This window comes from Phyllostomus discolor, chromosome 4 (genome assembly GCF_004126475.2).
Source record: "Phyllostomus discolor isolate MPI-MPIP mPhyDis1 chromosome 4, mPhyDis1.pri.v3, whole genome shotgun sequence".
Lineage (NCBI taxonomy): Eukaryota > Metazoa > Chordata > Mammalia > Chiroptera > Phyllostomidae > Phyllostomus > Phyllostomus discolor.
The window spans coordinates 127,076,904-127,094,084 of record NC_040906.2 but is presented as its reverse complement, the minus strand read 5'-3'; the positions used below and the strand labels follow the sequence as shown (position 1 = coordinate 127,094,084).

The 17,181-nt window shown below is 35.8% G+C and overlaps 1 protein-coding gene across 7 annotated transcripts in view; it reads left to right on the top strand.

The window, feature by feature from the left end:
• COL21A1 (collagen type XXI alpha 1 chain) overlaps positions 1–5,545 on the top strand; it is a 174,898-nt gene extending 169,353 nt beyond the window's left edge. For 4 of the 7 annotated variants that reach the window (XM_036024262.1, XM_036024261.1, XM_036024259.1 and 1 more), the window contains 6 exons: positions 520–552; positions 1,124–1,270; positions 1,353–1,407; positions 1,879–2,079; positions 2,853–2,930; positions 4,282–4,469. In XM_036024262.1, coding sequence (XP_035880155.1) covers positions 520–552; positions 1,124–1,270; positions 1,353–1,407; positions 1,879–2,079; positions 2,853–2,930; positions 4,282–4,469 — 702 coding nt within the window. Of the gene's footprint in view, positions 1–519; positions 553–1,123; positions 1,271–1,352; positions 1,408–1,878; positions 2,080–2,852; positions 2,931–4,281 lie in introns of all 7 variants that reach the window. The other 3 variants (XM_036024260.1, XM_036024265.1, XM_036024263.1) reach the window with 2 other exon arrangements.
• Positions 5,546–17,181: the final 11,636 nt, after the last annotated feature.

Sequence of the window (17,181 nt, the reverse complement as noted above, 5' to 3'; positions counted from 1 at the left end):
ACTTTTAGTATTTTCTTTTCTTTAACTCATCTTTTTATCAGTAATATGCAATCAAATTTAACTTTAACCCCATGACTGGGAAAATACAATGCTCCTTTTCATCACTGATATACCTTATCTGAATTTTAATTTTCATTAAAATAGAAATATATTTTCTATTAAATGTCAGCATAAAATTTATTACTATTATTATTTTTACATGTAAATAGAATTCAGATAAAATCCCATTCTAATCTACATATTTGGCCTGTAGCATATAAAAATATTCATATCTTAAGAATGATACAGTTATATAGATTAACATTTTTATATATCTAGTTAGCATATTGCCTAGTCATTAGCCTCCTTTCAAAAAGGCAAAAAAAGATCTCTTATATGTGTAATTCTGACCCTAATTGTATCAATATTTTTCAAAGTAAGAATTAAACTGATTAACTGTGTGGTAAGTGGTGCATACCATATGACTAGTACTGTAGCTTGCACATTTGTTATAGCTTTTTTTCCTGTTAATTTTCAAAGGGAATTCAAGGTCCTCATGGTGCAAAAGGAGAGGTATGTTTCTTTATATAGTATGCTCCCTCTTTTCACTTCTTATTGCCTTTCATCATTGTATGAATCTAGTGATTGATATCACAAGCAGAGATTGTCTTTTATGTTCTTCAGTGGTTCCTAAATAGTGACTTTCAGGATATGTAAATTCATTCAGTTACAGATGAAATATTATGCATTTGTCAATATTATTGGTTCTTTTAGATTAAGAGCTTATTTTTTCCTGCATACTTTTCAATGAACAATATTATGTGTTTTTGTATATGCCTGTCTCACAAGAATTAAAACTCCTTGGGAACAGGACTGGGTTACATTCATTGTTGTGTCTCTGGCACTGTGCATATTGCCTACATAATACACTGAAGAAAGTGGATATTTGTAGTGTTGGATGGATGGCTGACAGTTTAATGTGATATAAAATTTCCCTCCTGATTAATAACAGTGATGCCCAGCTGTTTTCTATATAATACATATATGTTATATATTTATATCCATAACATTGAGGATTTTTAAGATGCAGTTATACCTCCTGAAATATTTAAATAGAACTCTTGAGGATTTCTTTTGCTTTTAGAAAGGTGAAAAGGGAGAACCTGGTGTCAGAGGTGCCATTGGACCAAAGGGAGAATCTGGGATGGATGGCTTGATGGGGCCTATGGGTCCCCAGGGACAACCTGGGGAAACAGGTCCTCAGGGACCTCCAGGATTGGATGGGAAGCCTGTATGTATTCTACTTTCTTTCATAGTTTACATTGCTTTCTACTTGGTATATACATGTTATAACCCATAATAATCTGATGCAGGGAAGAGAATTTTCAGAACAGTTTATTCGACAAGTTTGCACTGACGTATTAAGAGGTAAGTCTCCAGAGAGTTTTTCAAATTATAAAAGTAAAACAAAATTTTTGGTAGAAATTATAAAAGATATAAGTAAGATAAAAAAGAAAATAAAGAACCCCTGTCTGTTTTCCTAGATTAATATTTTTGTAATTAAGGTAAAATATTAAACATACTCTTTTATAATATTTTAATAAAGCAATTAATCATTTCATCATTAATAAATTTCCTGACATAATTGTGATAATTTAATTCATAAATGTGGATGTTTATAATTCACCAAAATTTTCTCCAGGGCACTTTTTACATTTTTTCCTGTTTTAAGCAGCTGATACAATGAAATTGCACTGAGCAATGACTATTTATTTAATTAAATTCCTAGAAGTGAATTATTGTTCAAAAGATACACATCTATGAATTTTAAAAAAAGTATTAGGGATATTGTTAATTTTCATTTACATTTAAACATCAAGGGGGTCCTTTGTTTTTAAGCTCAGCTACCAGTCTTACTTCAGAGTGGACGAATTCGAAATTGTGATCGTTGCCAGTCCCAACATGGTTCCCCTGGAACTCCTGGGCCTCCTGGTCCTGTAGGCCCAGAAGGTCCCCGAGGAGTTCCTGGTTTGCCAGGAAGAGACGGTGCTCCTGGACTAACAGGCGCTCCTGGACACCCAGGTGCCAGAGGATTGAAAGGTACTTAATTTGAGTGCATAAGCAAATGACCAAGAAAGGTATTTTTTTGTATCCACACCCTAAATTTATTTATTAGAAAATAATTTATTGTTGTTTTCATGATGACAAAATTTTTTGTAAACTCCTTAGTCTTTAAATAATTTATTAACTGAGTTAGAAAACACTTATTCTATTTTCTTGAAGCAACATTTGCAAGTAGAGAGAGATGGGTCAAAATTAATGAAGCATGTGAAGTTAAAATTAGAAAATGTTGAAAATGGACTTAGAAATTTTACTTGAGTTTAATGCCATTTTCTATATTTTGAATTCAGTAATTTGTTATAAAAATTATTCAATTTATTTTTCTATTATAGGAAAAATTATGTTTTGTGACCAAATTTCCTAACAACCTATAACAACTTACTTCTTTTTGCCTTTGAATGTTTACATGAAATGTCGGTTGATAATTCTTCTGTTTTAATTTTCCATGAATGATATAGATGTTTCATTAAAGTAATAAAATAACATGTATGATTAACAGAAAGGGCTAAAAATCCCCAAACCATTTTTTTTCTTAATATTTAATCCCTAATAATTATTTCTGGGTCACTGATAATTTTAGAAAGTTTGCTTCAAAAATTGTTTCCCATTTCTAATAATAAATAGGTGGCAAGCTATTTTAAAAAGATGTATTTTTTCCTTCTGATGTGTGTATTAACAGCTTTGAAAGAAACAATCTAGGAGACAGTGATTTTATAGGAAAAACTAACTTATTCTCATCTTTGATACTGCAGGCTTACCGGGAATAAATGGGGCAAAGGGGAGCCAAGGTTTTGGGTACCCTGGAGAGCAAGGTCCTCCTGGCCCACCAGGTAAGAATTGGTGTATGTTCATAAGCATTGCTGTATATTTTACTTTAAGAAAATCCATCTATTTCAAAAAAATTTGAAACCAAGACTCTTAAGTCATCCGCTGCTTGTTGTGTTATATAATTTGCTGCACCTCAGTTTCCTCATTTGTAAAACTGTGATTCATGTCATCTGCATCATGATATTATTGGAAGACAGAATAAGCTGATGCAGGTTGCTTGCAGAACAGAACATGACAATCGCATTTATGTTTTTAATAGATGTGTGCTATTATTATTTTAGATGATGCTATTCATGCAACTTTGGGTCGATCAAGTAACTTAATACTGTATATGTAAAACACTTAGAACAATATCTATAGTTGTAGTTCAGTGTCAAAGCAACGTTTGTTAGTAGTACTAGCAGCAGGAAGTGGTAATGGTAGGAAGTGCCCCCAAATCACTCTGCCCCATCCCCTGATTTGAATATTTTGCTTTTGTTATTTTGAGTCATTGACTTTAAAAGGCCAGTATCCTAAATTAATTCTCCTTTTTTTGAGTGTACTAATCAAACTAACTAGGCTATGGTTCACAAATTAGTATTATAACACTTATGGGTATTGATACCTATTATACTATATATGATAATGACAATGTATAGTCCTTTTTATTGCAAATAAAACACAAAATGACTTCATTAGACTTTTAGCATGTGTGTGTATATACACACACTCACACACACGCATGCATATATATATATATATATATATATATATATATATATATATGGTCTGCCAGAAGTAACGCCTGCTTGAGTGTACTTGGTAGGGTACGTCAATGTCTTGCATGAGATGGAGAGCAATTTGAACATTTTGCCTAAAATGTCATATGATGTGCTTGAGTGTGATATTGTTATGTTACAGAATTACCTGCTTATAGTTTTGTAATAAATGGGGGCATTATTTGTGCCAGGGCCATTATTTGTGATATATATATATATATATATATATATATATATATAACTTTTATATATATAAAAGTTTTAATAATATTGACAGAAAATATGCTAAAAGAAAGAAATAAGTTTGGACAACACACAAATTGGAATATTAGAATGTTAGCTCAATGTCTTAATCAGTAGCATAATTGCTATATTAATATAGCTTAACTTGGTTTTTAAAAAATTACTAATTGCTTTTGTGTGGTCCTTTTCAAAATGGAAGGTACATAGAATTAGCAAAATAATACTTGTCATATTAGTGCAAATATGTACCAATTTTCGAGATACTTTTTTCAGTTTAAATATCTACGGAATCAGCTCTAGCACCATCAAAAACCAAACCCTCTGTTCATATGCTGCTGATATCCCATCTTAGGTCCAGAGGGCCCTCCGGGAATAAGCAAAGAAGGTCCTCCAGGAGACCCAGGTCTCCCTGGCAAAGACGGAGATCATGGAAACCCTGGCGTCCAAGGGCAACCAGGTCCCCCTGGCATCTGCGATCCATCACTGTGTTTTAGTGTCATTGTCGGAAGAGATCCATTTAGAAAAGGACCAAACTATTAAGTGTCTAATGCCTCATTCAGCAGCCTAGGCATGGTGCTTTTCTTTTGTGGTCTTTTGCATCTCAGGAAGATAACAAATGGTAATCCCTTGAAAAGAAGCTAAAGTACCTCGGTGTTTTTATTGTTATTTTTTTCTTAAGGAAAAAGATATGAAAGGTCACATATACTGATCTTGAAGGATCCTCAGTAAATTGGAGCCTTTAGATTAGTGGCATTAACTAAATCTCAAGGGTTTCTCGTAAGCCTATTTGTTTTAATCCAAGTTGAATATAAAAAACCACCATTGCCTCTTAGCTGGTCCATTTCAGCCACTGTGAAATATTTCACATGCAGCTTCCATGCAGCAGAGTATTCAAGTTCATGTCTGTGTGAATTCCATGTTTCATATCTCACAACTCATACTTCTTCATTAGACAAAACGAGTCTGGTCGTTGGATATGAGATCAGGGCTGATCCTGACCTAGGATTGACCTTATCGCCATTGCAGTCATTCACTCCAGTGTCTGTGCTTACTGTGGGGGGCAGTGGACTACTGGTTGTCCAATGTCTTCAAAATCGCATGTGAACAAGATGAATGTGTCTCTGGTTCCATTTGCAAATTACTAAATTTGATTAATGACCAAGCTAAGAAAGTACCAATTACATAGGGAATGTTCAAAATTATGTAACATTAAAAATATTTTTTAAAAAAGTATCATTGTACCTGGTCAATATATTCAAAGCAAACAGAAGTTCAGAAATACTAAAAAGACTTTCTTCTTCATACTTGCTAGGTAATTGGAATGTTTGTTGTATGCCTTCATTTTCCATTTCACTTATTATATGTGTATGTTCATATATGTTAAATTTCATTGTAGCAAAGCTAATGGGAATAAATGCTGTAATCGAAAGGAAACTCCATAGTTTCTAGTATGTCTTGGTGTTTTTAGGAGACTTTAAAATATTATGAATAGTCTTTGGGTACTGTACTTAATGCTTTTGTAAGAACATAATTTGAAATATTTAATCCTTATTATGCTCTAAATTTTATGTTACATGCTTGTTATTCAAAGTACAATAAAGATTTTGTAGACCTGATTTTAGTGTCTTTTTTATACATAGTTTTAACTGATTATTGAGTATATTGTTCACATCACATGGTTATTTATTCAGTGGATACAAATTTATTAAATTATGTACCTTATTAAATAATGGGTCATTGAAATAAGAACTTAGAGATTCAGTTGATGTGCTACTCACCTAAATAGGCTCTGACCAGTGTGGCTCAGTTAGTTGGGCATTGTCCTGTAAAGCAAAACATCATTGGTTTGATTCCTGGTCAGGGCACATCCCTGAGTTGTGGGTTTGGTCCCTGGTTGGCATGTGTAGTAGAGGCAACCAATTAATGTTTCTTTTTCACATCGATATTTCTCTCCTTGTCTTTTTCCTTGTTGTCCCCTCTCTCTAAAAGTAAATGAAATCTTAAAAAAAAAGAAAAGAAAAGAAAAGAAAGGCAATATTTGCTTCTTGGCCCAGAAATGGCTGTTGATAAGTATTTACCTTTATTAACATGTAATTCTATCACTTTGATTGGGACCTTGGAAGAAAATGAAATCCATGACATTTGGTAGCTAAATTAGCATCAGGCATGTTTCAGTGTTCTCTCTCCAATAAAATCCCAGGTATCTGCTTAGGCCTAACAAGCCTACTACTCCTGCTCATTATGGCATTTGATGTGAATACCTGGTAAAAGAGCAGAATAGGTGGTTGCTATCATTTACTAACTCATTCAACCAGCACTGACCGCAGGAACACTAAGTGCCAGTTACTGTGGTAGGGATACAATAGCAATATCTTACAGTCTGGCCTGAGGGAACTCATGTCTAATGAGTCACAGGTAAGTAAACAGGTGAGTCCTATGCATTCTTTCTGAAAAAGGAGAAGGTGCTATAGAAATGTACAGGATAATCCTATGGACTGATTTGTGCCCCTCCCAATTTGTATTTCGAATCCATAATCTTCATGAGACCATATTTGGCAAGGTCCTAATCTGATAGGATTAGCGACCTTATATGAGGAAGAGATCCTATCTCTTTCTCTTTCTTTTTATACATATGAATGTATACACATATGCCACAAACATGCCTGCATATGTGATAGCCATGTGAGCACACAAGGCAGAGCTTCAGATGGAGCTGGATATCATTCTCTGATTCCCCAGTAGAGGGCAGCAAAATATATATAATATTTTTAATTTTATTATCATATATATCTTCTTATATCTATCATATATAGGAGTTTCCAACCTGCGGCCCATGGGCCACATGCAGCCCAGGATGGCTCTGAATGCAGCCCAACACAAAAATCATAAATTTACTTAAATCATTGTGAGATATTTTTGTGATTACGTGTTGCAATATATTTAATGTGTGGTCCAAGACAACTCTTCTTTCAGTGTGGTGTAGAGATGCCAAAAGTCTGGACACCCTGATTATAAACTATCACTATATATATATATATATATATATATATATATATATATATTTAGCCCAAACATTTTTTTTTTTAGTTTCTAAGTATGGTTAGATTTATACCCTAAAAATTTAATTATTCCAAAGAAGAAATGTCATTTTCATAAGTTGAAACAACAGTTAATGAAGCCTTTTATATTTTGATGTCTTGATTTTCTGCTTTAACTTTATATGGTGCAGTTTATTTAATTAAAGTACTCTGGCTAGGAGCTTCAATTAATTCTTCAGATTAAAAACTTTATTTCCCAAGCAGAGGTTCGAGGCTCGTTCCTGGTATTCCTCAGTTACAGGTCTGGTCCATTGGCTAGTATATGAGCTGTGTTGTGCTTGGGGAAGGGAGAAAGTTGTTCTCATCATTACCTAAAGATTACAATACATAGTCAATCCACATGTCCTATAATCTGGTATAGCACATTGTATAAAATGTCAACACAAGAAATGAGCAGCAATGTGGCTAAAGCATGGGGAGCCTAAGCTTTGAGAATTTAGGGCATGATGGGGTACAGAGAAGGAAATTCGAATTATCTTTCTGTTCCATTTTAATTTTTGAGGTATCTCCATTCTGCTTTCCACAGTGGCTGCACCAGTCTGCATTCTGACCAACAGTGCACCGTTGGGGTTCCCCTTTCTCCACATTCTCCCCAGCACTTGTTTATTGATTTGTTGATGCTAGCCATTGGGGCAGGTGTGAGACTGTATCTCATTGTGGTTTTAATTTGCATTTCTCTGATGATTAGTGATGTTGAACATCATCTTTTCATATGTCTATTGGTCATCTGTATGTCCTTCTTGGAAAAGTGTCTATTCAGGTCCTTTGCCCATTTTTTAATTGGGTTGTTTGTATTTTTGGTGCTAAGTTTTGTAAGTTCTTTATAAATGTTGGATATTCATCCCTTTTCAGATATATTGGTGAATATGTTCTCCCATTCAGTGGGTTGTCTTTTTTATTTTGTTGATGGTCTCCTTTGCTGTGCAAAAACTTTTTAATTTGATATAGTCCCATTTGTTTCTTTTTTCTTTTGTTTCCCTTGACTAGGGAGATAGATCAGAAAAAATATTGCTACTAGCAATGTCTGAGATTTTTACTGCCTGTTTTCATCTAGGAATTTTATGGTTTTGGGTTTAACATTTAGGTTTTTAATCTACTTTGAATTTATTCTTGTGTATGCTAAAAGAAGGTGGTCTAGTTTCATTTTTCTGCAAATATCTGTCCCATTTTCCCAACACAATTCATTGAATAAACTGTCTTTAGACCATTGCATATGCTTGCTTCCTCTGTCAAATATTGACCGTAGAGGTGTGGATTTACTTTTGGGTTCTCTATTCAGTTTCACTGATGTATGTATATGTTTTTATGTCAGTACCATGCTCTTTTGATTACTATGGCCTTGTAGTATAGTTTCACTTCTGGGAATTTATCCAAAGAAACCCGAAACAACATAATTTGAAAGACCATAAGTACACTTATGTGCACTGCAATGTTATTTACAACCACCAAGATATGGAAGCACCCCAAGTCTCCATCAGTAGAGGAATAGATAAAACATCTATGGGAAGTTTACATGACAGATTACTACTTGGCCATAAAAAAGAATAAAATTTTACCTTTTGCTACAGTGTTACTGAACAAGTGGGGTCCTGCTACCAACCACCACTCTCCAGGCAAAATTCCAGAGGCAGAGGTTTGATGATAAAGGAAAGGAGTCTTTATTCAAAATCTACACAATTTTGGAATAACAGCTTTCCACATGCATTAGACACTTAATCCTAACAAGGCTAAAATCTGTAACTCTTTAGTTATAGCTTTAATCACCTAAACCCATCAATTAAGGCTAAACTCTTTAACTTCTGAGTTCTCCTATTATTTCCATTGTTAGTTTTTAATTATCTCATTTCTGTAAGACAGTCTAACAGCAAAACAACAAAAGATACAAAAGTTACACAATTTTGGAAGAATGGCAGGCTTCTACCTCAGAGCCTGTCCCCTCTGGAACACCCAAAGAAAAATAACCCTCTGCCGGGACAGCTTGATCCTAGGCAGCACCCGGAGTTTCTTCTCCCATCCAAAATCCACCCAGAATATTGTCCTTTGAGAAATGCGGGCAGCTGCAGCACAATCATCCAGGCATCCTGGAGGAAGAGAGCCAGAGAACCAGTCTCTGCCTTCCTTTTATTTCAAATCTTCTGTCCCATAATTCCATGCATTCCAGAGCGAGCATTCAGCTTCTCAGTCAATCCTGTCCTAGGCTGTTTACCATTGCCTCAGGCAACCTCTTCCTATGCCCCCTCCCTACTCTTCCCCAGTAATCCAATCAGATTTCTGTATTAACAACATTGGATGGATCTGGAGAATTTTATGCTAAGTGAAATTAGCCAGTCAGAGAAAGACAAATACCATATGATTTCTCTGATATATGGAACCTAATGAACAAACTGAACTAACAAGCAAAATAGAGACAGGCTCATAGATAGAGAGCAGGCTGACAGCTGTGCAGGGGGGTGGGGGTTGCTAAGAGGGTGGAGGGATCAAGCAAAAAGGAAAAAGACTCATAGACATAGACAACAGTGTGGTGATTGCAGGGGGTAGTATAAGGGGGATAAATGGTAATGGAAAAAATACAATTAAAAAAGAGTCTGTGGTTTTAAGGGAAAAAGACCAGAAATAAACCCATACTTTAGTTAAATTGAGCTGCAAAGGTTTCTCTGGAATGTTTTCACAAAACTTTATCTTAAAAGTTCCATAGAAAAATTTATTTTTTCCCTAAATAACACATTTGAAATATGGAACACACTAGTATTTTTGCTTACTGAATTATTTCTATGTTCTGCCTTCCCCAAAGGTTTTTACAGAAGAATTTCAAATAAATAGATATATTTCAAAAGTCCCCTATTTATATCTTAGAAGAAAATGACAACTTGAAATAACTGACTGAAGTACCGCCCTAAATTCATGGAGAACTGAGACACAGTGACTGTGTTTTTTCATTGTGGCCCCAGTTCAGCCATTTGGAAAGGGTCTATAGCTCCCATAGAGTGAAATTCAAAGTGAACTTTTGAAATAAATAATTTTGTTTTTTTTTAAAAAGGAAGCAGTCTGGGACATGCATGACCTTGGGTGAATCAGATAACTTCCCTGATTTTTTAAAAATTTCTAAAAGGGCTTAAGTTACTGTGTTTTTCAACTCTAACTGTACATTAGAATCATCTAAGGAACTTTAAAAATATTCCTTTTTTGGAATCCACCACAAGTTCCAGTGTAATTGGTTTGCCTTTCAGGCAGATAAAAGAGCTGTACAAAGGCCTTTAGCAAGAGAACACAGTTCAATGAAAGTACAAGCAATTCTATACTTATTTTTAGGTTTTAATAATTCTATATGTATTTATAGAAAGGTGGTTATGGAGGGTGGCAGAGGGTAAGGGTAGAGATATTGTGAATAGGGGGGAAAGGATGGAAAGGGAAAGAGGAGATACCAAAGAACCTTGAAGGATTTTAAGGAGGAAGTAGCATGAGATATTTGTATTGAGAATAATCTCTCTGGCTGAGGGAAGAATAGATGAAACCAGTCAGGATTGTGTGGATGAAAAAGGCGATCTAATAAATCTGACAGTCTCGAAGGATGAGGAGAATAACCTCACAGGGGGAGCTGATTATGACTTCCTAACTGGGTGGGCCATAGCTCCAGGCCTATGAAAGGTTTATTCCTTGCCTTAAGCAAGCTCTGTCCACTGTTGTTATGCATTTACGATAACACACCTTTGAAATGCTAGAAGTTCAGACTCCTCAGAGGAATAATCACCCTCAAAGGAGCACATAATCTTGTTAACTCCAATCATGGAGATTTCCCCATCTGGCTTTCTCCCACCTTCATGTAATCTTTCTTCCATTCCCTCTTAATTCCAACTGTGTAAAAGAAACTACAAAATTGTCATTTTCCTGAGCATTTGAGATCTTGCTCTATGGCAAGTTGTTACTCTGGCTCAAATTAATTTTAATAAAAATTCTTTACAGGCTTGTATGTTAGGATGACACTTGGATGTGGAAAAGCTAGTCAAATGTCATTGCAGCAGTGCTGAGGGTGAAGGTGAAGATAAAAGAGGATAAAATCACAGAAGGGATAGGAAAAAAAAAGACCATCAATTTATTCTACAAAAATCATGGATGACCAGAATGTGTCCACAGAATCCTTGATGATTCCAGGAAGGTGAGGCTTACTGTGGTTCTGTGAGACAAGGTAGGAACCCAAAGTTGTACCTGGTTGTTACACACTTTTAAAAACTAAAGAGTTCGATTGAACAAAAATTGATTCTAATGCAACAAGGCCAAACTGAAAGGGTTAGGAATGCTTCACCAATTGGAGCTGGGGAAAGACTTTTATAGAGAAGAGGTGGAAACAAAGTAAGGAAATTATTTGATTGGCTACAGCTTATAGGGTTGCCTTATTTGGGAACTCTATTGGCTGTTGGTGATAGCTTGTCCTTAGGTTTTTATATCCTAATCTTGAGGCATTACAGGTTAGGTTTTGGTTTACTTAGTAGCCTATACAGGCTACTAATGTTACTGGACAGCCTCATGCTGTCCCAGCAGAGTCAGTGGGGTGCTATTGCTCTGGCCTAGAGGCATAACTCTGGAGACAGGAGTTTGGTGAAAAGGAAAGGGGTTGTTTATTTAAAGGTTATACAGTTTTGGAATGGTGGTAGGTTTCTGCCTCAGGGCTCCACTCTCTTTAAACTACCCAAAGGTAAACAGCCCTGCCACCCTCTGCCAGTTCAACAGTGTGCCTGAAATCCCTCGTCCTACTCCTAAAACTATGGTCCTTTATGAAAATGCAGATAACTGCAGCAGGATTATTCAGGCAGCTTGGCAGGCTCCTGGCTGCAGTCCAGCCGGTACTGCCACTTTCTGCGCAGGAGGGGTGCAAGGCTGGGCCCCTCACGCAGTCTCCAGGGAGCGCATCTAGGAACTCTGGCTCCCTGCAGCCGACCAGGCCAGGGTCGGAGTGGAGAAAGAGGCAACAGACATTGACCTTACCGGTGTGCTCCGCTTGAAAGTCCTCTCCCAGAATCCCACACGTGCCAGAAGCCAGTGGGCGTGTCCAGCCTTCCAACCAATGAGGGCCAGTGTCGGCCATGTTTGCCTTTGCTGCTCTTACAGGGCCACGTGCCATCAGGGGGCAAAGCCTCCAGTCACGCACGCTCTGTACAAGCGCCCTTCTGCCCAGTCACAAGCTGCGCGGCTGCCTCGGGCAATTTCCCTTCTTTGCAGGGAAGGCAAGCTGCGTCCAATCTTCATTTCCGCTTTTGGGTTTCCTCCCTGTCCCCTGCCTTCCCCAGCAGTTTGGCCTGACCCCTCTGTTACATTAAGGCATTGAAGCTACCTCAATGTCAGAGGGCAGCTTGTTTAATGAATTTAACATTGGTTATCCCACAAGTCTCGCAGTGAAATTTCTTTCTCTGGTACTGCAATAAATGAATATTTCCAGATCCAGAGATTAAGAATTGTGTTTAGTAACTAGTTCTAAATGACAAGAAAAAACCTGAAGTATTAAATGTAATATATAGTGTCAGAAATGTATTTCCTTTACTCAAGACTCGTTAAACTTTTGTATTAGAAAGAATTCATTAGACACATTGAGTCCTGGAGGATTGCTCAGTATTTTGCGGGGAAGGACAGTCTGGTCCTTCACTACTGAGGGGCGAAAGGAACAGGGGAAGCTTTATTGGTAGGAAGTGACTCAGTGGAAAGAACACGTCCACTGAGATGTGTTACACATATGTGGTAACTTGGGAGAGGCTTAACTGTAGTCAGGAAATGGTGTTTCTTCAGAAAGAAACCAGTGAGAACTCAGAATGGTAGTGAATGGCGGTGCGGTGGCACTGCCATGGAGGATGCATTTTTTATTGTAAGAATAGACTCATGTATTTAAAGGACGAACTTTCTTATGCCCACTTAAATGACAAGATCAAAATGTAATTAATATTCCCCCATATTTCAGCTCTGTAATTATGAGTCCAGATGAGTCCAAGGAAACAAAAGGTCTAAATTTTTTTTTAAAGGGTCATAGAGAAGGGTAAGAAGCAGAGTGTAATGTTAGAGAATTGCTTTTCTAAACAGATCTAGTGAGTTAGCATTTTTAGATGCAAAATGTTAATGGTGATTAGCATTTTGTTTATGCAAATGAGTATTGGAGAATTAAAAAGCAGGTCTGGTTAAAGATGGTATTTGTTGAGGATAAAAGGAAAGGATGTTAAGAACCATGTAGACATTTTCTGATAAAATTTCAGAAACATCGAAGTAGTTTTATTTTCAATGTATCTGCTCAAGGATCGCTTTGATAACAATATATTAACTCCACTTGAGAAAACTTACTTTTCTTTATTAGCTTCTTTAAATTTATGTGTCAGCAGCTATTCTGGCTTTCATTTAATTAATAAACACTTCTTTATACCTTGTCAAGAAATCAGAACTGGAGATCTTTTTAAGCCTTCATAGGACTAAGTGGCATCCAGGTAGGAAAAGGGGGGAGAAGAAAGTTGGCTCTGATTAGTTTCCTGCCACATCACACCATGATTTTGTAGTTCATTCTAAGGCAAGCTAGTTATAATTTTGGTGACATTACCTCACATATAAACTGATTACTGTTTTAAAGACCAGAGAACAAAAGATAAATGCTGTTGTCTGTCCCCACGAAATGTTAATGGCCCCATGCAGGTTTTAGAGTCCTAGGAGCCAAAAAGAGAGGTAGCAGGGACCTGCTAAATTCTTGATTTCTGTGAGTTATAGTAGGAAGACAGAAAAGAGACAATAATGGCAGCTACTACTGACTCATTGGCTTGGAAAGTATTCCTCCTTTTGTATTACAGCTTACCTAGGACTAGGTAACATTATTTTCAGTTTATAAATGAAAACACTGAGCTTCATGTATCTAAACAGTAATAATATAAAACAAACCCAGATTTGCCTGGCTCCAAACTCATGTTTTCACTCTTAATATAACTAAAATGTACTATGTATATAGTCCAAGTTACGATACAATGTTTAATTGGTCACTGGAAGCCATCTAATATTTCTATGTCTGTGTTCATCAGGAAGAATTTCTCACTGCTTTACGATTTATTTGGTTCAGTAGGAAGACATTGCATTATGTTTTTTCTGTCCTTTGGAATGTCATTTGCAGGTTTCATTCAGAGTGGATATCCCAGGTCAATATTTGGACCTCTGCTACATGTTCTACTAACATCCTATGCATTCACCTGTGATGTTTTTGTTTTTAACCCTGTTTGTGATTGTTTTTTTTTTTTGTCAAACACATGCAATGTTTGAAGTATGTTTTCAAGTATACCCCTTGCCAAGCCTTGATTGAAAATCTTTTTGAACCATTCTTATTAGTATAATAATCATATGTAGGGGGGTAAGGGTAGTGCTCATAAGCCTAGGATGTTGGCAAGTTGAGTAAAATTCTTAGTAGAGTACCTCGGACACAGAAAGTATTCAATAACTATTAGTTATCATTTCACAACTTCCTGATGATTGTTTTTTCTATTAAACTTTACCAATGATGAGAAAAAAAACACAGGGGAACCAGGAAGGTATTCAGCAGCACAGGTTTTAGGTAGAACTGCCAACATATCCTCACTGTGTGGCCTCAAAGTTAGTCACGATAAGCACCAATATTCTCATCTCTGAAAAGAGAATGGCAATGATGTTTTGGACAATTGCTTTTAAATGTGATGATTAATTTTAAAATGCAGATCAAGTCCCCATCAGATAGGAGGCACCCATTAGAGGTGAGCTGTTTTGATTTTCAGTGGAGCTAGAGGTCTCAGACTAGCCATCATCTTGTCATCGGTGGCTAATTGCTAAAGTATGGAAACCAGTTTGACCCATACGGACAATGATCAGATCTCATCTCAGACTTTGATCCTAACTCTTTCTCCAATCTGTCATATTGATGAACTTCTTCATCAGAGTATCTTGTTATCACTTAACTGGATGAATAAAGCAGAATTCTCTATGTTCATCCTTGCCACTTTAATGCCATCATCACCACTGGTAGCATCATTGTTGCCTCAGATCAGCTAGGGAACTGCTCTGTTCTTGCACCAATTAAACAAACTGCCCGCAGTCTAGATTGTGACTTCATTGGCTGTGCTGATAGGGGGTATTGCACAGTTCTTCTGCTTCCTGGTACGTGTGATATGTGAATACAAAATATGTGGAAACATCCATTTGACTTTTGTGGAATCACTAAGATTGTGTGGAATCAAGCCTCACTGTTGCTGAGAATTGCAACTTGTTGTGAAATTTTAGTTCTTTGGGGGCCACATTTATTAAATAGCCCCTTGGAGGTCAGTGAAAGTATTTCGTTTTATGATTCTTGTACAACTGATTTTTATTGCTTAAATAAAGCTTTCTGTATTTATATAACAAATGATGTAAACATTTTTTCCATTTTAAAATTTATGAAAAACAGCACTGTGATGTCTGTGTTAACATCCCCAAATCATATTATTCTATAGTAAATAGGAAAATAAGGCTTTAAATTATTTTAAACATTCAAGCTAATTTAATGCCTTAAAAACAATATTAGTCAGTTTGTGGGAAATTGGGGGAACAGGTAATACAAAAAATATATGTTTCTATGGAAAATCATAACTCACAATTTTATTTTTCTGACATTCTACTAATTTAATACTGATTTCTAAAGACATGACCACATTTTCTAATTGTCATCGGAATAATGTGGTTTTCTGGTGCCAAATTCTGCATTCCACAAGACTGTTGATGAAATTACAAGAACTTGTTGAATATTAGAGATTCTGGTCTTTTGGTGTGGAAATTAAAGGGAAGTATTCAACCACTAACTTTTTATGCCTAGTATTATCTAATTTCTGCATTGGAAATTGGCAAGAAAACATTCTTTCCCAAATATATATTTACACAAAAATCTGTCTAAATGCCTTTGAAATGAAATTTATACATAATGTTACTCAGGGGAGAGAAAATTCTGAGGGCAAAAATAATGGAAATGGCTTTGTACTTCTGATGACATAAAAGATAGTTCAAATTAAAATTGAAAATATCCAAATAAATCAGATAACTATTTCCCTTGTCTTCTCATTTCACAATTTCCAAATAGCCTAATATTTGCCTGCATTATATTTCCTTCTATTTCCTGCCTTTCTCTTATCACTCCTTTCCTTTTTGCTTATATAAAGCCAAAACATAAACTGAAACTTCATTTTGTTTACTGTATGGATTCAATAATTATAATTGGCTACCTTAAAAAGCCCAGCTTTGTTGAAGCATAATAAAATGTATCAATTTTTAAGTGTATATTTGGATGTATTTTAAGAAATGTATGCACTCATGAAATAAGCACCCCAGTTAAGGTATAGACTATTTCCATGACCCCCCACAAGTTTTCTTCAGGAAAATTATCTCCCTTTGCTCAGATAATTTATTCTTCCAGCTCCAGAGAATTCCTGATCTGATTTCTGTCACTATAGATGAGAATTTTCTTTTCTGAAGTCCCATATAAATGAAATTATATATTATGTCATCTTTTGTTTCTGGCTTCTTTCCTTTAGGATAATGGTTTTGAGATTCATCCATGCCGTTGTGTTTAGCAATGATTTATTACTCTTCTGTTGCTGGATAGTATGCCTTCGTATGGCTCTATTTCAACTTGATTGTTCATTTACCTGTTAATGGAAAGTTGGGTTGTTTCCGATGTAGAACTATTCTGAAACGCTTCTATGAACACTGATTTACAAGTCTGTGTGGAGATATGCTTTAATTTCTCCTGGGCATTAGGAGTAGAGTTACTAGATTGTGCTGTAATTGTATTCCTAACTTACAAGTCCTTTGCTATATTAAAGTATTTACTTCAAGTCTGTGGCTTGCATTTATATTTTCTTATAGTTCTTTAAAGAGAAGTTTAATATTTTTATGAAGTACAATTTATCTATTTTTCTTTTATAGTTTGCATATTTTGTGCTCAATTGAAAAAATCTTTATCCTCAAATTCATGAAGATGTTTTCTTTGTTTTCTGCTAGAATAACACTGCAGTGATGGAAAATTTCCATATCTGCACTGTAGCCACTATCGACACATGGTTACTGAGCATTTTCAGTGTGCCTCATGCAGCTGAGGAGCTAAATTTTTAACTTAAATTTAAATAGCCACATGTGCCTCGTAGTGA